This window comes from Ischnura elegans, chromosome 2, assembly GCF_921293095.1.
Source record: "Ischnura elegans chromosome 2, ioIscEleg1.1, whole genome shotgun sequence".
Taxonomy (NCBI): Eukaryota; Metazoa; Arthropoda; class Insecta; order Odonata; family Coenagrionidae; genus Ischnura; species Ischnura elegans.
Window position 1 is genome coordinate 94774767 of NC_060247.1, and position 26231 is coordinate 94800997.

General features: G+C 38.6%; 2 protein-coding genes across 2 annotated transcripts in view; both read left to right on the top strand.

Moving 5' to 3' along the window:
* The window catches only part of LOC124154189 (protein RRP5 homolog), a 90384-nt gene extending 89574 nt beyond the window's left edge, over positions 1-810 (top strand). Inside the window, exon 22 of the mRNA XM_046527757.1 lies at positions 463-810. Coding sequence (XP_046383713.1) covers positions 463-634 — 172 coding nt within the window. The 3' untranslated portion in view covers positions 635-810. The remainder of the gene's footprint in view (positions 1-462) is intronic.
* Positions 811-11940: 11130 nt separating this feature from the next.
* The window catches only part of LOC124153215, a 99763-nt gene continuing 85472 nt past the window's right edge, over positions 11941-26231 (top strand). Inside the window, exon 1 of the mRNA XM_046526314.1 lies at positions 11941-12929. Coding sequence (XP_046382270.1) covers positions 12590-12929 — 340 coding nt within the window. The 5' untranslated portion in view covers positions 11941-12589. The remainder of the gene's footprint in view (positions 12930-26231) is intronic.

Below are 26231 nucleotides of genomic sequence, written 5' to 3' on the forward strand. Positions count from 1 at the left end.
ACTGAATTCTTCATGCGAAGCAGTGCTTCATGATTTTTGCATTCGTATATCGTTCGTGACGGTTGTATTTGTTTTCATTTTTACTTGTGATTTTACTTGAATATTTACCTCCTCTGCATAGTGTGTAATCATCAAAATGGAATAGATTGTGGGGAATTTTATTTTAGGTTAAATTACATACCCCTTGCATTATAATCTGCTGAATAAGTGTGGATTTGTTTCAACGGAAAGAAACGTGAAATATATTATAGAATCTAAATCATAGGCCCAGTGGTCACTGCTGCGTTGGTCTCATCTGCGTTGCATTACACCCTCATCGTTTTTACCTCTAAGTTGATATTTGTTAACCTTACTCCCCATGCCCTTGGCCTTTCGGGGCTTTTGGGCTAGTAAGTAAATGTAGCAATTTTATGCATTGATTCAGTTCTAAGTTTTGGATTTTACTTTTCTACTCTATTTCAGAGGCGTGATGGAGCGTGCCATTTCTCAGAGTCTGCCGTTGCGGAAAATGAAGGTCCTCTTCAAGAAGTTCTTGAGCTTCGAGGAGGCCCACGGGACTCCAGAGGGCGCGGCCCGCGTGCGACAGCTTGCAATCGACTTCGTGGAGAGTAAGGTGCCTGGCAGTGGGAATTGATTTGGACAGATGCCGGCCCTGGACCAGCGGTGGAAAAGTGACAGGACATCATTAGAACGACATGCGCTTGGCGCATCGAGTCTGATTTGGAAATCAACTTGTTGTTGCAATTTCATGGCCAATTAAATTTGAGATCATTGTTTGAGTGTGAAATAAATTTTTTTCTTACTCTATTACAAGAATATGTTTTCTTCGCTTCCATGGAATTTGAATTGAAAAAAACCTGAGTGCCTTCCAAAATGCGATCTGTTGGCGATGAAGCAATTCCTGATGACTCCTCAAATGGTTTCCTCAGATCTTAAGTTTCTGATTGGCGGTGTTGCGTAAGGATGGCGTACTGGATTTAGACTACGAGTTCATTACCCAAGAAATTAGTGGTAATAATAGCCTAACCATTCGCAATTTTCCAGGGAAGAGTCATAGACTCATAAGTAAATCAAATTCTTAAGGATTGTTCCATTTGCTTAGTTATTGAGAGCCAACGATTAAAATACACTGCTTTTTGCTAACTTGCATTGCAAATAAAAGTCATTCATTCTCTCACTCCCGAACTTGTTGGTCATTTTTGGATTGGATGCAAATTAAGACATGTAGATGTTAGTTTCTTCACTCTAGTATATAATCTTACTTTGATTAATTGCCGCCATTGTATTCTGTTCAGTTAAGAGTTTTGGTTTTTTTAAAGCATATGGGCCTACTAAATGCGCCTGGACGATGATTATCATCATATCACTCGAATATTTGTATTTTGGCTCTAATTCTACGCATTGTGATTTCCTGTTATTATATGTAACACGGCCTTTGTCCCTCAGTGACGGAGGGGTAAAGTACTAGACTGCTTAACCGAAGGTCGCGGGTCTACCTGAGTAGAAAATTCACACCAACTTGGGCATGGTTCTGTGCAAACATCCTGATATTATATACGTAGTTATTGGCTTTTGCTGTTAGGTAGATATAAATTCGGCTTTGGCGAAATTCATTGTCAGTATTATGAAGATCAGAGGCGTAACTATGGGGAAGGATGAAGGGGATAGATCCCTCCCCCCCCCCCCCCCCCCCAAAGCCTCGGAGAAAAAATTATTATAAAACTATTGCCTAGTTTTGATGTATAATAAATTCATCTACTTAAAGTTAAAATTTAAGTATCAAAATTATGTAAAATGCATTTCCAGGCATATCATTTTTTTAAATTTTCTCGGACCCCGACTTCTAGAGGGGGGGGGGGAAGAGAGGCCCCCTAGGCCCCTCATCCCCCCCAAAGCATATTCCTAGTTACGCCACTGATGAAGATCATTCCATTAAATGGAGAGATACAAAAATTATTTGCCGCTCATAATGCAAATGAGGCCACTTAATTAAGGAAGCCATCGAGATCCGCCTCAATCCAAAAAAATTCAATCGTGATACTGGCTTTCATCTAACCAATATTTGAACACCTGTGGTTAATTGCATGAAAAACATGAGGAACTTCTAAAGGCCATCAGCCAATCGGACGACACCTGAGCCTCATTGTTATACCCGCCGAATTCGGTTCAGTCCGAAATTGGACATTCAGACAGTAAACACGCCTTGAGAATGAACAAGTCGCTTTCCAAAACGTGGGCTAATACGACTGAATTAACCTGGTGTAGAGCCCGGGAATAATTCCTGAATATATTCGTTTCTGTAATATTTACTCTGCGTTGGCAAGTTACGATGTCATTTCTTTTAAGTTTGTAAATCAAAGAAATTGTTTGCTTGGATTCCGCTTAATGAGTGTAATTTCTAATCAGGAAGCAAGTCTGAAGTGCTGTTTTCATGGACTGAGGACCTACACTCTCGATTTCGTCCTCTTTTATTTCGCTCTGCTACTTGAACCTTTTTTCTGTTGGTCCCATATCTTGCGCTCGCATTCATCTACTTGCTTTTTTCTGTTTTCTTGCATGCTTTATCACGTTTTCGAGTGCGCTCTCGACACACAGCTATCCCACTTCTGATCCGCTCTTTCTTTACCTGCTCATCATTATCTCCCATAGTTTAATCCCGGTACACTATCGGTGAGAATCTTGTCCTTTATATATTTTTTCCTTTTTTCTACGTCTGACCAGTGCCAGCTTAGTATTTCCTCGTGTATGTCCGTCCTACTTCGTGATAGTTGCCGCTGCCTTGTTATCTTCTTGCACCGTCGACGGCTCTCTGTGATCTCAGGTTGTGGTCAACCCATGTCCGCGCCAGGATTCGTCTTGCATGGCTTCACATGGTTTCTTCCCCTCTTTTCTCTTATGTCCGACATATCTCGCGGAATGAAGACGGTTCTTCTACATACTCCTGCCGCCTTTCATGATCTTTTTTAGTGTGAGTACTAAAATACACTTCATCATCAAACATCACTTGTTATGTTGTTCCCGGTTATGAGATTTATTTTTGAGTGGTGGTTGAATATTTTTAACAGCCAAACAAACCGAGCATTCTCCTTAGAAAATGAAATTTTTTTTAACGTAGATGTCTCAATGTTAGTTTTTCCTTTCGTACACGTGTCCTTAAGGATCCTCAACCCCGATGTTCGGATTATCTTTTGGAAAAACTGGCAAACGCAGAATTGTAGATTGCTATCACTATGTATACTCCATTTGTTCGTATACATAAGAAAATTAAGGTGTTAACGAGAAAGTATCCTCCATACCCCACGTTCCATTCCGCATAACCTTGGGTCTATTTCAACTTCCCTCCGTCGCACAGTGGGCGGAAATCGGAAAAAGCCGGACAAAATTACAAAATGGCTTTTTTTGAGTTATAGACTTGAAACTTCGCAGATATACTCAAAAATGAATGAAGTTTATGGATATGTACTTTATTTGGTATTGATCCTACCCGTTACTGTGATACAGAGGCTCAAACGTGAGCAAATTTCCATAAAAACGCCCGTCTTCAATTTTCTTCCAAAGTAAGTAGATGGTGAAGTTATGGATGGATTCTTGTGCAATAAAAGACCACATAATCTGTTGGCATAGGGTTTTTTCTTTAATTTCCCGTAATCTTAAAGAATATTAGCTATAAATTCTTTCCGTGCAGTTACAAAATGGCGGATACAGTTTTCCAACAAAGTTTTACATTTAGGTAGAGTTTCAAATGGGTTTTCGGCAAAGTCACGCGGAGTAACTTATATGAGAGCATTCTTTGAAGATTTCTTGAGGCGTTTATGCAGTTATCTTCGAAATAAGTTTGCGTCGCCGGAAATCACATTGCTTTTTCGATCGCGCGGCAGGGTTCGTCTCCGCGCGACTGGAGTTGGATTGGCTGCGACGCGGTAAGGTTATAGAAGCTGAATGGGTTTTAACGCTCAGCATTCACCGTTTTTATATTTTGCTTCAAGACACCGGTTCTCAAATGGCCTATGGTGAAGACAGTGGAGTTTTCAGCCGAGGTAAGTGCACGTTTCATTGAAGTTCATTTCGTTTTCTTTGGGTACGATCGAAGACCATGCTTCTATTAAAAGCGTTCAAACCTCGAAAAAGTGAGTTGTTTTCCTGGGACTCATACAAAAATACGTACCAGAAAGATACCAGCTGAGACTCTTACACTTTCTTTACCATCCGATCCCTGACCCCCAGGATTCTACCGCGAAAACGGTCGTTTATGACACCGCGGAGCGGAGCCTTTGACCGCCTTAACGGGGTATTTCCACAGGAACTTCTGGCTTTTTTAAAATGTGTATCATACCCTCAGTTCTACTTTGACTTGTAGATTGCTGTTGTCTGCTACACATTTAACACACGTTCTTCCCGTGTACTCATTAGGACATTGGATAACCATAGGGTCTACAAATGTATTGTTTATTTTTAAATTTTACATAGACTCCTTCCGCCATTCAAGAGAAAATGTCTCCTCACATTATTACATGATTGGATATCTATAAAATAATTTTGAAATTGGGAAAAATATCACTCACTCAGAAAAAAAATATTTGCTGCATTATTTAACGCGGAGGCTGAATTTAAGACAAGACCCTGATGCTATGAAATTTCTCAATGACTTCCTGACAAAACGCATCTCATGGCCATACCTTAAGAATTGGGCAGAGAGTTCTCGAAACAATGAACGAATTTTGTGTCGACACAAAAATTGGTTCGCTGAATCCATAATATTTCCAGAATTTGTTATGCATCACTTTCCCGATACTTCAATGACAGCCGGTTGGTATTGTATTTTTGTAAAAAGCTATTCCTCTCAAATTGATTGATTAAATAAAATTCCCCCTTTTGATTTATGTTACAAAATTCATATTTTATTTGCCAGGCACTCCCGGGCGGCTAAAAAAAAATTCACACCTCATGTGTTAGATCACGTAGAAGAAAAATTCAAACTTTAAAAACTACTACTACTACTGCTCTGCTTGCTCTGGCGGTATCTGTGAGTTTGAGAGAGAAGGGAGATACTGCAGCAGCTCAGCTTATTGCAGAAATAACAACTACGACCCCTACTCAGGCTAACAGAGTTCTTTCAAAGTGGAGGACGAGTTGAAAGGTCCACACTGAGATGACAGTCGAAGAGGCACTGTCATTGATGATTTCACTTTTTGCCTCTGAGTTGACTAAGAGTCAATATCGGTATCTCCGTAGGACAGCTCTGAGCCATGGACACGAATTGAACCCCAGCTATGACAGAATAGCGCACGCAAAAAAGGCAGCTTATAACAAAGGAATTAAAATAACTGAGACCATATGTGAAGTGAACCTTCAAGTACTACTGAATTACACTGTATCCGGAATAATAGCCTGCTTAGCCACCACCAAAGGATTAAAATGTGTGGTGAAATGCACATTAGTCTCTAAGTACGGTTTTGATGGAAGTTCTGGCCACTCTGTGGCATGCTTCAGACATATTCCTAGTCATGAGTTCCCTTGTACCTCTTAGTTTGATTGTTAACCTAACATTGCCTCATCTCATAATTTGTATGCTTAATCATTGTAATATTAACCCAGTATTGTTATCACCTTAAAATTCTCCCCTTTCCTGACCTCTTTCCACCCTTTTCAACCCCTTCATCATCGTCCAAGAATATAATTTATTCATTTACGTCTTCCTCTATGTAATGACGTGCTCCATTTTAGGTCCTTGTGGGTGTATTATTCCGCTTGAAATTTACTCTCATTACTTATTTCCTGATATGGCTATGTATTCATATAGCGCGGTAAGCTTAAAGATAATTTCCTATGGGTTAATAATGGCATTATGTTTAATTTTAAATCGTGATCGAATTGGCGAAGCTCTTTGTGTTTTATATTGTATAATGTCATCTTAAAAATGTGGTATTTCAGGTTATTTTAGTTGTAGATGAGGATTTTTTCTCTATAAAATTTCAATTATTCACGTAATATTGAGGAAATGACATTTAACTAAAATATATTTTTATTAAAAAATCATCAAAGTTATGAATTTTTTGCACAATTGATCCGACGAATTTACGACATTCGTTTCTCGCTTTTAACTTCATTAGTATATACTCAGACTGGAAACTAATGAAAAATAAATTTATGTCCCTTTATATCAGACATTTAATAAGAATTTTGTCAAAGTTATTGTTATTTTGAGGGAAGAAATGACATTTATGCAGTCAACTCTTTTAAGTATCTAATGGAAGACAAAAAAAGCGAAGAAAGTGGTGTAAAGACTGAATAAATGGGTTATTTTCCGGTGCCATGGTATTAAGCCAGCGGGAACCAATCGAATTACAGCTCGCCTTTATGGCCTGGAGGAAATGCATTAGCTTCCTTATTCTGTGGTCTGGGAAAGTTGAAAGCGTCAGCTCGATTTAGCTTAGTGCCAGGTGTTTCGAGGATGAGCTAGCGCGAGAGGAAAAGGATCTGTTTCTGGAAACTTCCTCAGTCCTTTGTTTACCCATCACCTCTGTCAGTGCTTTTATTTTCCCTTACTTTTCCCAATGTTTTGGTATTTTTTAATATTTCCTGAAACTTTCTGTCCAAACCCTTTTTCTTGAGCACGTGTATAATATCATTGAAATTTACTCCTTTGATTTTATGGCTGTCATAGAAACTGTCAAAAAGTTTCTTTACCTCTGGAAAATCGACAGTTGACAGCGTGCATGAATATCCTTTGAAAAGAATTACGCCAGGATGTATACAATTTGAAAATCGATGCATGATTGTGGAATTAATAAGACAGAATTCTTATATTTTATTATACATAGTTGAAATTGCTGTCTTTATTCGGTATTCAAGTTTGCCAACGAGAGGCTCGTCTTCTAATTATCGTTCTATCAGAAGACTGGAAATTAGTTTCAAAATTTGTTAAATTGAGTTTTAAAAGGAAAATAATTTCCGAGATATAAATGAGAGTTATAACTTTGAGAGACTGACAGTTATTTTGGAATTCCGATTAAACAGCCTATATTATTTATATACTTATTTCATGCATTTAGTTACAAGTAGGCTATTGTCTGGTGGTAACTTGATAATTAAAATAAAAGAGTGGAAAGCCTACCTACGTAAAAGCTAAGTAAAGGAGCATAAAATATATTCATAGGCTACAAAAACTACACGAACGCGAATACCTTACAACTTTCCTCCATATTTGAAAGAAACTATATTGCTGAAAATAAATGCTTCCTAAAATTTTCATCGTCCAATATATTTTTGAAGGAAAAAAAATAGAATATCGCGGATAATTTAATTTTCTACAAAAGAGTGTCCTGGTTTAGGCTTGTATTTTTATCCTGTTCTATATTGAAAATTTTATTGATTTCGGCAGGCCTTCAATTTGGAATACTTACTAAGTTTACTTTCAACAAAATAATATAAAATTTTACTTTGTTTCTAGGGTCTTTTTATAGAAGCTGTCAGAAAATGCCAATTTTTCGGTGTTGTTACGAAAATACTGAATACATTTTACACTCACTTGATAAAGTAATACTAAGTCAAATCTTTGTTTTTCCACTGTTATACTCAAGATTGATATGTAAGTATAGGGAACATGTAATGAGTATCAAGCGTTATTTACGCTGATTCTTGCATCAAAAACCTTAGTTTTTTCAAGATGTTCGATTTGATTGCGTTTTTGGTCGAATTTAGGAATACATCATAAATGCATAGATAATATATTTTTACTTTTACCAGTATATTAGCAGAAGTTGTATATCATTTTATTCACTGTATATTTACAGGCATATAACATCTCAAAGTTGTGAAAATTTCGATTCAAGCTGCGGAGTAGAGTCATACGAATAGTATAATCAGATACCTCATTACAGAGAGTAACATTTTTCCAATCTACATTTGAACCTTGTGCTAATACAACTTGAAAATTTCATCGAAATTGATGATGGTCTTGCAGGTTTCGCTAGACCACTTGACATGGAATGGCCCATATGAAATCCTTTGTGAAGGAGCACAATCCGTTTATATCTCATTTATTCGTTGAATTATGAATGGTGAGTATGATTTCCTTTGCAGTTAAGCTTTTCAATTCCGTGGTTCAGTTATACATTTAATTTTTCCTTAAATGCTTTGATAAATGGCAAGGTGTGCTTTCCTCTCTTTTCGGCCATTGTACTACAAAGTACTTTGGTGCTCTTAAAAATTGCTATGCTCTTCATGAAGTGCCACCGTGCCTGTAAAATCAGAACAATTAGCCTTTTCACACATTTTTCTTACCGTCGTTTATAGTTTAAAAAATAAAGAGACCCATATTGTTCAGTTCCCCGATCTGTCGCCTGCTTCTCAAGCTATTCTCGATGAAAAATCGACGCTTTCGCAGATACGTTGATGATGTCACGAACTCATACCGAGAGGATTTCTGCTACTCCTCGGCCTTGCGAGCAGGACATGTGTGGCTAGCTATTATTGACACTCTCGTCAGCGATTTCTTCCGAATAGTAAAGGTTCTTTTTGATCGAGTAAATGAACCAAAATACTTTTGACGTCACCAACTCGTAAAAGTGTGCGGCAACTATAGTATTTTCTTATATGGGGAAGATTTTTTGTCGTCAAAACCTGGGCCGGATTTTCCTATAGGCTAATTGGGCTTTAGCCTTGGGTCACAAGATTAACCCGTTAACGCCTAGCGGTACCATATGGTACCAGCAGGTAGTGCAGTGCTAAACATAACTTTTTTGTCATTTATCGTAATTTGATAGGGTTTTTGAGAGCTTTAAATTAATAAATATATATACAGTAAAATTTTTCCGAAAAGTTTGCTATTTTAAAGCTGTAGTTAACGCATTTAGTGCCGTTTTTAAAATTGAGAATTATCAACTAGCCCCAAAAAACGGAATTTTTAGAGCAAGCATTTTAAATTTCTTTACTTACGCCTTATGTACTGTTAATACAAAAGTTTTATTATGTAATTATGATTGTTATAACATTTTATACCGTATAAAGTATGGTTATTTAATGTGAGCCTAATATTTATGATGCAAAATATTTTGGTGGTACCATATGGTAACGACAGGCGTAACTATTAGTGGGTAAAGAATAAATTTTGCACCTAATGACTCAGAATTTCATTGACATTTAGTTACATGATTACCACAAAAATCGCAGAAACTTTTTAATTCAGGCGTTACCGGGTTAAGAGGGGCCTACATTCACTCTACATTCTCGACTTGTTTTTCTTTATTATCCGTGCCACATGTTTTATAAAGGTTGGTACCAATCAAAACAAGTTTACTGATGCATATATTGGTGTATATCACAGTAATAATGTATTTTATTACCCCTCATGTAATTTATAAACTTAAAAATAAGAGGTAAAAGGGCCTCATAAGTGGAGTAGCCTAGGGCCTCTTTTCATGTAATCATGACTTGGCTCTGCTCATGACTTATATTTCGATCTTTCTTCTTTGGATGATTCTTACAACGAATTGTGATTTCGGGTCTGAGTGATCGATCCCATTGATTTTCACGTCATGTACTAAAATGGTATGTTAATTGGAGGACGCGAGCGACAGCTAAGGGAGTATGAACAATGAGAAAAGGATAGGGTAGGAAGGGTGGAGAGAAACCTGGCGTCAGTATTTGCTTGCTGTTAATTTTTCTAACCTAGAGCTGCCTCCGGGAGGGATTAAATTTCAAGACTTCTCATTTTAAAAATGTGACAATTTTCTACTCAATCATGATTTATGCGGCAGCTACCTATTTCGCCATTAAACTATGCAGCACAAAAGAACACGTAGTTTAAATCTGTCCTGAGTAGATATGAAAATGTAGACACTTTTTATGTTGCTTAGAAGCAACATTGGGGTATATTGGTTTAACGAAAGACGCCGAATGGGCCGAGGAAAAACGTCCCATCCGATTGACGTGACGCGTCAGAGTGTTGCGCTTCCATTTTCCTTCACACAACACTCGAGCAGGGAACGGGCAGTATTTAAAAATACTCTGCCACTTCCGAGGTATAAACCCGGGTCCACGGGGTGTGAAGCCACCACAACAACCCTATCCCCCATCTACTAATAGAAGTTTTGCTTCTATTAATGTCAAAAAGAATAATAATTGTTCGTAGATTGTGGAATATTAAGACACCATATTTCTACACAAATGCTTCTTCGTTTTCTCCAGTAAATGGTGGGACTAACGTAAGACGGTAAATCGCTGACGCTCTTCCGTCCGCACGTTGGATTTTTCCGTAGCATATTAATTGTGTAAAACTCAAGCCACCATCTCTAAACTCTAATGGTGAATACAAAGTGCATGCCTTCGTAAAATTTGCCCATTTATAACAGAAAAGTAACCCCTCAAGATATTTTGAGGTAAAATTTTCGTATAACCTATAACGGAAAATGTTGGCAAAAATATTGTACGTTCTCCTGTAAAATATCAATGTGATAGCTATAGTTTTTAGCAAGGTTTTTTGGCTTATGAAAGATCGAGTTTGGTCGTTCGCTCTCTGAAGTCTTGGCATGCGGTAGGGAAATTTTAGCTCCTACATGTTGCTGGTCTAGCACTGGTGACTACTGTGTGGATGGCGCAATGGCGAATGTCTGTAGGGGATATATCCCCGACAGCGGTGCGCCGCGGACGCCCTTTTTCCCTCGGCATTCTTATGACTAGCTAGGGAAAGCTTCCTTACGCGTCATAGATAGCCAGAAATCCTTGTTTTTATATGGCTAAAGAATTAATTATAAGTTTTACTGCCAAAACGAAGACAATATATGCTAGTAATGGGTAAATTCTAGTTATCGGTAAACATAGTTTAATAATGGTAATAAATATTATCTGTGAAAGAGATTACACTCTCTTCTTAATAAAACTTGATCGTTGCTTGCGACGGAACTAGACAACTCTCCATTATCTTCAACTATCACAATTGTATAATCTTATGGGACGATAACGGATAAATCAATTTAAGTTCAGCATAGATTAATGGCTATAAAAAATAGCCTTTGTTCTATCAATTGGACAATATAATACCAATGGGCGTAAGCTTAGGCAGGTTACAGGGAAATTTCAGCTATTTTACGTTGGTGATGGCTACTGTTTGATGTCCGAGTGTCTGTACGCCTTAGTCGCCCTCTATTCTTTAGTCGTACTTCGGCTAACGTGAGGAGTGAGGGTGCATTTGGAGTAAGGTAAAGGAGTCTTCATTACGAGTACTTTCAGATCTGAAATTCTGGGAATTATGTTGTGTAAGAATTAGGACTTAATTACATTGTCCATACGCGGAGTATATACATGCCACGAGTTTTATGCAATTTAATATACATATAGTGATAATATTTCACTCTCTTACAAAATGGAACCTTATCGTAACATATTTGACTTGCAAACGAAAATGGGCGATTCTAATAGATTGCAATTCTCATCCAATGGTTTGCTTCTATCATAATAATATGATTAACCTCGGACATGGCAATAATGTATTAAAAAAGTTCGGAAAAGCGCAGTGGCGCCGACTTCATGGGTCCTCAGAGGGCCCGAGCCCCCTCAAAAATTCGTTATGGGTGTGTGGAAAAAATGTGTCAGGATTGTCGATTTCCCCCGGAGTGTCCAGATATCGAGATTCGAGTTATCAAGGTTCGACATTCTTTTTCTATAAATTTCCATAACTGTATGGAATAATTTCAATAGGCTTTAGTCTAGGCACGCTGCAAAGATATTCTCTCCATCATGTTGTAGATGGTGGCTTCTGTTTGTATGGGTGACTGCGGGGGATATATCCCCGACAGCGGCGCCCCTCACTCGCCGTCTTTCCCTCGGCGTTCCTCCGACTGAGGGGAGGGTGCATCAGAAGGGGGAAGTGGAGGGTCCAGCCCCCCGCCGCCCCCGTTCCCCAGCCAGCGCCTCCTCGCCTCGGCGGCCAGTTGACTTCCATCCGCCGACCGAGGTGATACCACCTGTGCTCACTCTGCGTCGGAGATTTCAACGCGCGTCTTGAGAATTCTCTCGGAGAGTTGAATGACCGCATCGGACTGGGTCTAGTGAAATTTGTTTACCTTAATCGGTTCCTTTGGATTTTCGTGCACTCCGGCTTAAGTTTTATTCTCATTTGTCTCCAGTGAACCGAGTTTAGAGAATCTGGGCATAGCTCGGCGGTACCCTGCTGTGCTCAGTGGTGTTTTCGAAGGGCGTATCTCTACATATCGACATTTTAGTTAGGAGTTTTGTTTTAGAGACGGTCGCTGACTCCCAACAAGGATATTAACTCACTTTTCCTTCCGTGTGTTTTCACCTGGTGATTTAGTATTTACTTGAACGACTTACTAAGAGTGGGGAACTTCAGTGTGTATCTTGTCTTCAAGTGCGGAGTGGACCGAGGGGGTTAAAAAGACGCGGGGTGCACGTCTCCTCAATATGATTTGGCGCCTAAGGCAGATCCCTTTGGATGGTGGACGCTACATCATTTCAACCGATAAGTGAGTGAGTGCGTGACTCCTGCTCTGCGTGAGCCCTTTCCCCTTCGCTCCGCCTCTCGGTCTTCAGGGAAGCGGACGGTGGGACGGACGGTTAGCGCGTGTTTTGGATGAACCGACTGGAGAAGTCGTACGGCGCGGAGGGTGCAGCCATGGCTGGTGGGACGAGGCAGGCGGGACGGCGGCAGGGTGGAGCGGCGGGTACGGTGCAGCAGCGGGGTGTTCCCTCGGCCGGCATATACCACCAGATGGTGCCGCTCCCGCCGCCACCGCTAATGCCGGCACCGGCCGTGCCGATGGTGCCCGCGACGGGAAAGACACGGACGGACAATGTGCTTGCTTCTTCGTCCTCGACGTGGACGTACAAGACGAGGATCCGTCCAGAGAGGGGTAACAGGCGCACGGTGCAGCGCATGCAGTGGAGGGCCTCGCGATGGGCGTCCGCCTTCGGTAAGTCCACACGCCTTGCATCAGTACTGTACCTCCTGTCATCTTACAAATGCCATACCCTTTAAGCATTTTTTATGATATTGCTACCATTACTTTTCTTGTTTTATTACGCGTTCATTGATATGGCTGAAAAAGTTTACTTCACTAGTTGAATATAGATATTAGAGCATAAACTAAAAAAGTGCCGGTTTTTTAATCCTTTCTAAGTAAATCTCAACTTTAAACATTAGCCGGCGTTGAGTGCGCATTACTAACTTGACCAAATTTATATATGCTATTGAGTGAAAATTTACGTTTTTAACATTTGTTAAAGTTTCATGTGTTTCCCGCAATTAGAGCAATTGTTATTGTAAAAAAACATTTTCCAAACTATGGTTTTTGTAAGAGTTCAAACTCGAGTTTTTATACTTTTGTTATGGACAAGAGATTCCCTTTTCGGATGGGTCCAGGGCCTTCTTGGGCTCCTCCCTTATTTTAACCCTACGATATTTTGATTTAATGCCCATGAATCATATTCATATCACGTAGATTCTCCACAAACTGCAGGCATGCCTGCATTATTTATTAAACCAATTAAAACTTTGGTACTTTATTTCACCTTCCTTTAGGGTCCAACCCATACAAAATGTACGGCCCTGCCTAACACGGGCATAATTCGAAATTATTTGATCTGTCTATTAAATGTTTACACCGATTAATTTATGAATTAAACATCTTAAGCCTTATAACAACGGGTTGCCCTTCTTTAGATGATAGACTAACTATCGTCTCTCTTCTTTGGTCGATTCATTCCATGAAGCAGTCTTTAGAATTGCTTCATTTCAGTAGGTTCATCCAATACCTATTAGTCTAAATCGGGGTTGCATACCCTCCACATAGGAAGTCCACGTCTCTTCGTAACTTTGGGCCGTTCAGATTTATATCCATTCGTGGGATACAAATTCAAGTACTTACGCAAGATATTTTTATAAACAATGGCTGAAAGATTAAAATTTTAGATCTTCATTGTTTTATCGCCTATACAGCAAATAAAAAATGCTAAAGTAGTCAATAACTAAACTTGGGCAATTTTGTGGGCTAAATAAAATTTATCGGAGGCTGCACGTAGCACGTGTGCCGCGGGCTGCAGATCTCTGCTCTTAACTAATATTAGTTTGCCGTTAAAATTAAGACTTTTAATGCTAAAATTAATCAATGGCACCGCTCATCAGTCAGAAAAAGTCATTTTTTATGACAAGCTATTGTACTGTTTATGTTTTGCGACTTTACTTTGTGGAATCACCATTCATGAAATGAGAGTTTACTTGGCACACTCGACACTGGTATTTCATTACCGACCATTCTTTTGACAATGATATGCCATTATCAAGGTTACTGGGAAATTATACATTGCAAGGAAATGATGCAACAGTTTCTAAAACACGAGCAGTAATAGTGTGAGTATAGGACGTACGAAGTGATTTTTTCGTGGTAAGATAATGTAGTTGTGTCATCGATTGCTTCTGGCTTCAGCATACTTTTTTGGCATGCAGCGACTGTCTTTCGTGTACCTAAATTATGTTTCGAATCAGATTTCCGCGATGGTCTTGAATCATAGGCCGCCCTCCACTGTGCACTCAATTTTACTTTAGAACGGAACGCATGCGACTTAAGGTGACCTTTTGGGTGTTTAGTCCCTCTAAATTGTGTTTTAACTATGAAAAGCAATGTGCGGATTAAAGGGAGACACGGGGTCATAACCCCTCCGCCCCCCACGATGTATTAATAAAATGCCAATTAGGTCCCTCAAAGGCTTATTTTTTCTGCTTTGCACGTAGTGTTAACCACGATGCATATTTATGATAGACAATTTAATTCAATCGCCAAATGCGTGACATGCCTTAAAAGAGGAATCACAAGAAATATGGCGCCCCTCCGACCCGTGTGACCTTTTTCCTCCACCCGAGCGAAGATCCTGGATCCGCACTTAAATAGCAATAGCTTCCTCGAAGTGAAGACAAATGTGCTTGGGCACATATTTAATATGACCTGTAATGTATGCTTTTATGTATCAGATAATTTGCCATTAATTACTAGCCGTTCGTTCGATTTTATACTTAGGACGAGGAAAATTTGATCAGTTGGGTTATTTTTTGGTTTAATTCATTGCTTATCGTACTTATTAAGCTAAATGATTCACATTTCGATACCTCCACTGCAAAAACGCTCAACAATCACCCACCGAATAAAATCCGCTCATCTAGTACTACTAGGGCTACTAGACAGTGGAGGTATCAATTTACAGTTCTTTTTATCAGGGATGCCGAGTTATCAAAATATTGGGGGGTCTTGCCACGAGAATTGTTATAAATAGTGAGTTTTAAAGTCTTTAAAATTATTTTAGAAGAGTCATATGATCAACATTAGAACTCTGAAAACTCAAATCTCGATAACTGGACACTCCAGAGAAGATCGACAAGCCTGAGACATTTCTTCCTCACTCCCGTAACGAATTTTTGAGGGAGCTGGGGCCCCTTAGGCCCCATGGAGTCGGCGCCACTGCTTGTTATTGATATTTCCCTTGGGTTGTTGAATTTGGAAGAGAAGTACCGCTGTCTCATATATTCTCTCCCTTGCTTAATCTTCTCCGTAACGTTCTTTTATTTTCATCTGGAATTTTCGTACTTAATGGAAAAAATTTATATTTCCAAGCTTTAATCAATGAAAAACTGTTCGATTTTATTCTTGATATTTTTATTTTAAACAATCTCGATGAAATACACCGGAGACTTAAGCCATTGTTTTTTTTGCGGTCACGGTGTCAGACCACTGACGCAACGGAAAAGATTTTTCCTCCGCTGTCGTAAGAGTCCGAAATTCTTCCCCATTGTAGCATTGAGGTTACTCGCCCTTGGCCCTCCCGCAGATTTAAGCAAGCCGCTATTCAGTAAGTACCCTGCGGGCAGATCAACGCCCTTTCAATAAACCGCTCGTTCCTTATTTTTTGCCTCGGTTATCGGCACAAAATAAGGTAGGAATGAGCGATTATTAACTTCTGCGCATGCTCACAAGGTTTAACAACCCTTGCAGTCATATCCGTAACTCCCAGCCCCACCACCTTGCCACCTTCCCATGATCAGGAATTCAGCTAGTTCGCTGGTTCCGGCGATAGCATCGCGTAAATGATGGCAGTTAGTTTTTTTCATTTCGAGAGGGAGTTAACTTCTAAAAGTTAAGCTTTTGCGGGGAAGATTGAATATCAAACCGTGGATTGAACCCGTGTTTTTAAGACGATACACCGATTTGATTTAAATTCCATAAAAAATGTACATACAGGATTTAAATTGAAGTGGTTTCATTGCTAATCTCGACTATTGGTTACTGAAAACCTAATTTAATTTGGATTTGTTTCATAATTTCTATGATATTATCCTTAATCCTGCTTATGTGTCGTTCTTCATAGCTTTCGAATGAAGTATATAAAAACCACCGCTACTCACCTTTTTGGTTTTAAACAGTAGGGCTTGCGATTTCAAATTTCGAAACGATTGAAACACGTTTTCTTGACGTGAGTCATAAAATTTGAATGTTTATTTTAATTTCTTACCGTGGAGTAATATGTACTCATGTTAAAAATATCTCGCCGTATCTCTGAAGAGGTCCGTGTACGATGTCATCCGTGTTGGAGACTCATTCTTTTTATTATTCTCAATAAATTCTTGCAATGATGAAATTTAATTCTGTTTGAATTTTTTATAATTTATTCGTAAGCTGACAGGTCATAATGGATTTTTTATATTCGTTTTAACCAGGTAGGTCTGTGTAACTGTAGTTTAATAGGGTTTTAAGGGGCACAGATTGAGAAGAATATCCTTACTGTAACAAAATTTCCAGAAAACTTGTTTCAAACCAGAGACGCCCTTAAAGAGTGCCAACATTTCATTTTTTTAGAAATAGCGTGATTAATAATGCTTTCATTCTCCCTTTTAAATAAAGGATATTTTCTGTTGTAGATTAAAGCTGATGAGCGTTATGCAAGTATTCATTTTCTTTCCAAGGAGATCATAATTTTACATGCACTTCGGACTAATATACGCAAGCAGGATAACTAGCCTTACTTAGCTGTTTATTGAAATTAAAGTATCCATAAAACCAGAGCCAGTGAACTTCCAGTTCCTGCAACTGGATTTGAGGGCTCTATATGAGTGGTAGTTAACTTTCAGCTTCCTAGTCCTAAGTATTTTGAATTTCTTCCATGATCTCTTGTACGCCACCCGTATTGCGACATTATGCTTGCACACGGTACTTGAATTATCACTAAATCGAGAGAAATTTACCCTAAGATTACAAATTGATGATTCCATTCTAACTAAATATATAAACTATTGAAATACTCTCAGCATTATTTCATCAAATAAAGCATTCAACTACCGACGATTCGGTAAACTCTTGTATGTATTGCTGCCGAGTATGTGACCCCACCGGATAAGCCAGTACTTTGCTCATGAAATATTCCCTGCAATACCTACAGAACTCTCAATTCAAACTTCAGCTTACGTGGTTCATATTTTTGGTACAGCATTTAAAATTTACCTTCCAAAATAACAATTGAATCTCATTTTTTACGTTCCTGAGCTGGAAAGCTGCAATGTGAGCGATATTCCCGGTTGCTATAATTTAAATTAGCGTCACGAAACGTCGGAGGTCGGGAAAAATCAAATGGTAAAACCCGGAAATTTTATTTTGAGCGAAGTAAATTTTGTTGGATCGACCAATCCAAAATGTTAGGCAATTGCAGCTTTGATTTGAAATTGTTTGCAGTTGCAGTTAGTCCCTCACAAAAATCATTATTTTTTACTCTGCTTACTTAAATTAATTATACTCTCATTGAATATATTGCCTTCACGTATTAATTTCAGTTGTGTTATTGTATGCCGTGCCGGCCGATTTAATCAAATCTTTATCACGTAACCAAATCTAAAACCAAAGTATCACTTAAAACCTTGCATACCCAGTCATGTTTGTACTTGCAATCGATTTCATTAAAATCCTCCGCACATCTTCTTCTTCTTGAGAGCTAAATTCTGTTTTAATAAATTTACATTGAAAATACACACCATGGAAAGAAGCTTTATCGCTGGATACGATCAGCTATCTTTTCATGCTTCGATTTCTCGAAGTGTAAGGGGTTGGGAATTGCGTGATCTGGGATTTATCCATTTCGATCTTGATCACATGCGCAGAAGCCGAAAATCTCTAGCGTGCATTTACTCTTAAGTATGGATCCACGAAAAGCACAGCAATTAGGAGGGTTTTTATGATAGTAAAATGTCTATATTATTCTACTTCGAAGTTGTTTTCCCAATACAATTGCCAACGTGAAGCCAAATATAAATATAAAATACTCGATTTTCGAAAAAACGGAAGAAGCACGTTTCCGTTAGAAATAGCGCTACATCGATTAGCGCTACATCCCGTAAAATCAAATATATCTAACTTAACAATTTTTTTTACATAAAATTAAGCATGAAGTGTGATGCTCGGAGACACGAATCGTACAAAGGAGGATCCTCAAGACCTCTAAATGTGTTTTCACCAACCGCGCATTTAAATGGATTGACAAAAGTCACCACTCGTGTCGCTAACGGACAAATCGATCCGAGTTTCACGGGTAAATAAGGTATAATTATGAGTATAACTCGAATTTTTGAGAAATGATGATGTGTTGTATAAAATTCATTACTTTTCAATGCTATTACTCGCAATGAAAAACATTATATTGCAAAACATTGGAAAAAAGTGGATCGCTTTGCACTCATTATCTCGCTGGGGAAATTTTTGAAAACCGATAAAAATACGACCGAAGTGGCAACATGAAACAGCCTTCAGTGGGATGGAACTGGGCCTCCTATATGCAATCCATATGCTTATACATATTGCTGCATAACGTGCATAGTCAAAATGAGTTTGAATAAAGACGAAACTATGATTTTTGTCCGCCTTTTTCCGTATTCGGACCACTGCGCTTCGTGGTCCTGGGTCCAGGCCGTATCCCGGATGTGCGTCTACCCTCTGCACTGAGCCCATGAGTCAGTCCCACCCTGAGGCAATTTAATAGAATATTTTCAATTCCCGTCTGACGGGGCGGAGGAATGTGGTTCCATCCCTACCCAACCATCTTCTACCTCCGTCCGGAGAGGGCGCCCGTACCCCTCTAACTCCCCTCCATTACCTCCACTCCCTATCCATCTTCCCCTCGACCCCTGCGCGAACGCCCGAGTTCCCAGCTCAGCTCTACGGCATTTTACCCCCACCCGCTATGTCACCACCATGAATCTAAGTTCTGCCCTGCTTTGGAACTACCCTCGCGACTAATGGCCACTTCACTCCGTTGCTCCGGAGGTCAAAATATCAGTTTATCATGGCGAGTATTCCAGAAAACTAGTGCAGGGCACTTTGATAGTCCTGCTTGCCATTTGCGAGGCAGGATACGCCCGACTTTCTGTGGAGAATCCGTGACACAAACGTGACTTAATTTCCCATTATCATATCTGTCAACCTCTTTTCTATGAATTTCAGCCTATAATGCGTAATGAGCATCAGGAATTTGTTACAAGCATGACCCTACCGGATGAGGAACACTTACTAGGAACTCAAAGGACTGATACTCAGGGAAGGACTTAATTGGCCAAGCAAAGTAGGAAACCAAGTAAAATATCCAAAAAGCCGTAAAAGGATAAAATGCAAAGAGGGCTGTGGAAACAATCTTAATAATAAACATGTATCACGAGCCGTGCGCAGGAAGAACGATTTTTAAAATCAATGCATTTCTTGGAAATTCAATTCACCCGGGAAGAGTGTTAACAACATATTAGTTATTGCTACAGATTGCTTCTCGCAATTTTTAATGCGGCCCGCCATTTTCTTGGGTAAAAATATTTAATCTAAGTTAGAGATATCCCGTAATTATTCCTCTATGAAAATTTCACCAATGAAGTGAGAATTCCGAAACTTGGTTGAGATTTCACCCCGATGCGATAACCTCCACCAGGATTAACGCTTATTTAGCTTATGTTTTCATTAATATAAAGCTTGAAATGCTAATTCTTCCACGATTCTCTCGTACATTCGAAGACTTAGGAAATATTGGAAAAGGTTTCAAGTGACTGTTTTTTATCTTCTTTCTATCTTTTATCTTGTTTTAACTTCAGGCCCAATTCCTTCCTGTATCCAAATTGGCTTAATTTTGTGAAAGCTAGGCATGAAATTCTTTGCCACTCAAGTTTTAACTAAGCTGTCGTCTTATCTTTTTTTACTATGAATTACAGTCATTCGCTAATGACATAATTGGAATATATTTAGAAGGACACTGATGTTTGTTCCTCGAAATATTCTTAGGTTTTTAGTTTTCGTAACGCTCTAGTTCTGTTTGAATTTCCTTTGAACCCATGAATTTTTATTCTATAAAACCCTTCATATTGTGTCTTTCTTATCTTATTCTATCTTCGTCAGTTTTCCGCTGCTTAAAGAAGCCTCTTTTTGCTAATGGTCCCGGACCTTGTCAATTTACTATAGTAAAGAGAGAATTTTAAAAACTTGGGGTCATTGAAGTGAAAATACATTTCATTGGCACAGTTTTTTCTAGTTACTTTGCTAGTGTGAATGTTTAAGCGTTAATAATGGAACAATATATAAAATCGTTTCAGGTTTGATTTGGTGGAAGTTCGATATATCCATGATTAAATAACACAAATGTTAATTTCCACACTTTTAATACAAAACTAAACAATCGACTATGGTTTCAACGCAATGTGTCATTTTCAAGGTCAAAGTGATACAATAACACAATGTGTTGGAACCATGGTCGGTGTTTGAGTTTTGTATTAAAAGTGTGGAAATTACCATTTGTGTTATTTAGTCATGGATAATGGAATAATTTCCAGAACATTACCTCTCCTCACCAACCATTTTTCAAGATATGAAATCATTCAAGTTATTTGTTTTTAATATTTCATCACATTTAAGGAGACCCTGAATTTATCGTTATTTTTTGAGTGCTCCACCGTTATTCAAACTGTCCACCTATATCAAACTTAAACTAGCAGATGTTTGAATTTCGGAATCGTCTGTAACCACTGCCTTGTTGTCCACAACCCGGATGCATTTCCTAATTTTTCTTACTATCTCACATCTATATTTTCCTCATCTTCAAAGCATTCTCGGGAAAAGTCATTTCCTCCAAGTGCATAACGAACAGCTTTTAAGAAGGAAAGCAAACCTGTCTCTCTCTCCTCTACCAACTTCACCCCCTCACCAGCATAATAGCACACCTTAAATAGCTATTATATCGAGACGACTTTTACTCTCTATAATTTTTGCGCGGAGAGGAGAGTTTTGATTAGTATGTTTCTGAATTTTAGGGTATTCAAAAAATTAATTGATATAAAGCCAATTAATTTAGGATATTATAAAAAAACGATTTATAGCCGGTAATACTACCTTCTCGACTGTCATTATGAGGATTTATTGTGATTATCATCATGATAGGCCTTCCTAGTTATCAATATTATCATGATTGCATACAATAGTCGTTGATTCTATCAATCATTAACTTGTCTTTCATCTACGTCTTCTTTTGCTGAAACCTTCTTGAATGCTAATTGGATTGGGTGGAATGTTTAGTTGGTTTGATTCGATAATGATGACAGCTTCCCAGGACCTTCAATCACCTCTTTTCCGTGCACCTTCAGCCCACCTGATCAGCCGATACCCTCGCTAAGGCCGATGGCTCCACCACTGTTGAGACCGCAGCAATACCGTTCCTTGTGTCCGCTACCGCTATGCTTCGGTTTCTTTTTTCAACTTCCAAAATGCATTCGATGAAAAACTCTTCCCCTGAAAAAAAGATACCTTTGCTATGAGAAAATTCCACTGCGGAGGAATCATTTTTCTTGATCCGAGCGAGGCAAATGATTTTTAAGTATTTTTTGCCTGGTGATTCCGGTAAGATTCGCTTCCGTCTTGTCCACTATTTTTCCTGGGTAAAATTGATTTTAATCCTTAATTTCGCAAAACGATTGATTTTTTTACTAGTTAAGTTTGATTAGAGAACGTAAATTTAAAAGGAGAAGGATCATCAAAATAGAAAAATTGTTTTATATAGCACAAAAGATAATGCAATTATTCTTATTAGGAACCTTCACATTCGTGAGATATTATTTTCTTGTGATATTATGGGTTAAAGGACGTCCGTTGAAGGATATGATAATGCGTTGGCTGTTCTGTACCCTCAAGTTAAGACGCGACTAATACTTCTTTAATGTCAACTAAAATGAAAGTGAATTTTTCGATGTTATCGAATAAATTTCATCTATTTTTTGTAATTTATAATACTTTAACAGCACTGTTTCGAAGAATATATCTTTAAAATAACTAAAAATCAACTGCTTCTGTAAACTTCGCGTACTAGCGTATTTCGATTATTTCATAACAAGGACAAGTTATACAATTAATACTTGTTAATTTTGAGTGTTCAGTTACCATTTATATCACTGCCGGATGTGAGAATAAACAATGGCATATGTCCAAATTATTCTTCCATCAATCATCTTGTCTCTTTTAATTCAGTTCTTGATATGATATAGTTATCAACTTGGTTTTTAATTCAAATATTGTTACATGATAGTGTAATTTCGACAGTATTCAAAAAGATATGCCCGCTGGACAAAAACAGATGTTTTCCCTTTGCCTTAAAAGAAATTATATTTTTGATACGATTACCATAGAAAACCCTGCAGTTTTGCTGGGACCTGCGAGGGATTCAGTTTGAATCACATGATCATTTTCGGTCGGGGAACGTTGGGGCCACTCAAGCATTGACGTGGCGGGATATCCCAAACGTTTTTAGCTACCATGACGAGCACCCGTATAAATTTTCACGATGTTTATAAGAATGAGTAAATACAAGCATAGAATGAAGAGGGCGTGGTGAAGATCTTAATCACCACAGATTCTCACGAAAGGCTTAGCTACTGAATTGATGGAAAACAAAACCCGACTCCTTTCGAATTAGTGATGCGGGGTCAAGTGGAACAATTTGCTCTCTCTGTTGAATTTACCTGCTCAAAAAATTCAAGCAATTATACTCGTACGTGGTGTTTGCATCGGCCTCTTGTCGATTGCCCTCCTTCCGTTCGAAATTTTCGTCGGGAAAGTAGCTCGCGAGATCATTAAATGGCAAGGGGAAAAGTCCTGTAGGTCGAATCCGACTTCCTTCGGGGCATAACAACATCTTTCTTTCTCCCCTCATTGGCTCCTCCGCAATTAAACCCATCGCCGTGTGTCCTCCTGCTGGCGCCTTTGCGGTGAAACTCTCTTTCTTTTGCGCTCGTGTCACGGCATGTGGTACGGATCCCAGACGCACCTGACGATTCGGATAGTGGTCCAGTCGAAATGTAGGGATGGCAAGTTTTAGGGTTGGTTTCGATTTCTTCCTCTCTTGATGTATTTTTTGGGGCGCAGAATCCAAAATTCGAGGTTTGTAAGCGTTCCACGTAGCAAATTACATGAGTAAATATTATCTGATTTAAAAGTGGGCTAATATTGAAATTTCGGCTATCTTTTTGCTGCAGATTTGAAATTGAGGGTTCAACTAGCCAACCCTACATCACACTCAGCCAAAACTCTCAGCAATATGAAAGCATCCTTAGGATAATACCCCAATAAATTTTCAGAGGGTAATGCGGTTTGAGGGCTTAATTTGCTTAGTTGATCAGTTTTTTTACTTCACGCAAAACGTAAAATTTCAATCTTTTATGGTTAACGTAGGAATTTTATAGCGCTCACGTAAAATTTTAGCGTGGTTGAAGAAAATTAAGCTCACTTTCAGATTCTATGCTTAAAAACTATATGAGAATTGATAAAAAGAAGAAAAACAAAACATAACCACCGTAGGTTTGTTTCATAAATTGGGAAGGAAGTGGGTTATTTTCCGGAGACGGACGAAAAACACCAATTTGCACATGGTTCTCGAGTCACCGAGTGGTCACGTTTTGGCGAAGACAACAATCTTAGGGATAATGTTCGGAGGAAATTTTATGCTGTTTTATTTTAACGAGAGACATTAGTTGTGGAAACTTGATAACTTCCGCGAGAAGTTAAAAAAATATCAATTTTGCCCTATTTTGTATGTTACGTATCGAAATTTTCCTAGCGAAATTCAGGATCAGAACCCAAGAAACATGAGGAGAGGAAGAACTTAGACTACCTACTCTAAAACTTTCCTAACAAGGGCCACTTTGACGGCTTCTTGGCAATGGTCTAATCCCTTTGACGATGAGCTTGTGAGAGCTGTTCTTTATATTCTCAGTCATCCAAGACGCATTACATCTGGCAGCTCATCTCACCCATTTTTTCTCCTCCCGACTTTCACTTTAGGAATTATAACCCCCGAAGAGGGAAACGGGAAATTAGCGCGCGAGACAGTGTTGAATACGAATGACCGTAACGCATGTGCAAGGAGAACATCGCCGAAAAAAAAACTTGCCTCATCCCTTAGAGAGATCATCCTCAACTCTCCTCTTGCCTTATGCGTCGTTTGTCGTGGAAATTATGGCACTTATCCCATTTGAGTGTCCTCCATTTCACGAGATACTCCACCTTGGATTTCAAAGTGCACTCTCGTTCCCACCATGGGTAATTAGTTTGATCACGTGGTTTAACCAGCAGAATTCAGTTTCATGTCACTATTACTCCTGTAAAAGGTGCTTTTAAAAAAAATGGCAGTCGTGGGACTGAGCCGTTGGAAGTGAAAACTTTTTATTTTAAATTTTTGGACACTGATTGATGCTAAAAAATGTACAAGAAGCCTACACTACTAACCGGATTAGGAATATAAACTCAGAAAAGCCAAGTTACTAGCCCCAATTCAAGAAATTATTTTTTATAACTATTGCTATGAACAAAATCGACTAACTATTGTCAACACTAAACGTAGCGATCTTTTCTGCTTCATAATATATTTTCATACATGAGGAACGAGCAAATTCAAAACTCTTTCGCTCTTTATTTCCCTCTCCTTCGTTAACAGAGAGGTGGTGACGATTTTGAGGTGACGGTCACGTGAGTTCAGAGATTTTTACCAATCACGTGAGATCCAATGCATCCAATAAGAAGTTTTCACTTCAAAAATTTTTCTCCACGTGTTTCCTTTTTTATATTTCTGCAATATATAATTGTAAACACGTCACATTTATACATTAATTTTATGGCACAACATTCGAATAAGCTACTCAAATTGAACGTATAAAAAAATTGAGTTATACTGTACTAAACTTCACTATTCTTGTATCGCGTACACTCTCCTGCACGAGTGTGGACAGGTGACGGTGACGGTGATGCGAGTCTAAAGGTCCCTCCACAAGTACTGTTTATATAGCGAGTATACGGTGTATATACAGAATATAAATAATCATACGTATACGTAGTTGCGGTGACGGTGTCGCCAGTCCAATGTCTTTTACCCATCTACAAAAGTGCTCAACGCGCCATAAGAAGTTTTCACTTGAAAAATTCTTCGTAGTTTTCTGCCCAGTAAAATTGGAAAAGTATGAGAGTAATATATTTGTGAATAATACCTATCACAATGTGTCCATGTTATGCTTTCAAACGCGACGTCAATGAAACTTCATGCTAGTGATAGCGGCAGTTTTGCTACGTCACCAACAAATATTGAAGCTATGAATTCCAAAACGGCTGTGGCCCACTTAGCAGGAATCTGAAATGAATGATTTTTATGTTTATTCTTGACGTTGGCCTCGCTATTGCTTTGATTAGCCGGAATGAATGTATCCCTATGTTAATATATAGTTACATAGGCTAATTAGCGTAATTCCATTTAGAATACTCACAATTGAGAGCAGCACCAATAGGCTAATCCTTATTTATAGTCTAGTGACGGTCGAAAAATCTCATGATTCGATTGCACGGGGAATCCGAGGTTAGTTGAGTAACACGAAGGTAGAGTTCATCCCTTAACTTAGCCACATAAGTTTGAAATTCATAAATTCTGGGCGGTAACATATTTGTGCATGGAAGAAGTCGAGGTGATGGTTTTGGTTTCTCTGGATGTGTGTACATAAAGCGGTATGTCTCCAAACTTGACTTAATCGAGTTACTCAGTTTTGGTATTCTCGACTTTAATTTCTTTCAGAAAAGAAATACAGATTTTTTATTTTACAGTGCTTCAAAGCTTTATTTCACGGAGAACATTCTGGAAACGTCCCAAAAAGGAAATTTATATCTTTATCACTTGATTTTTTAGTG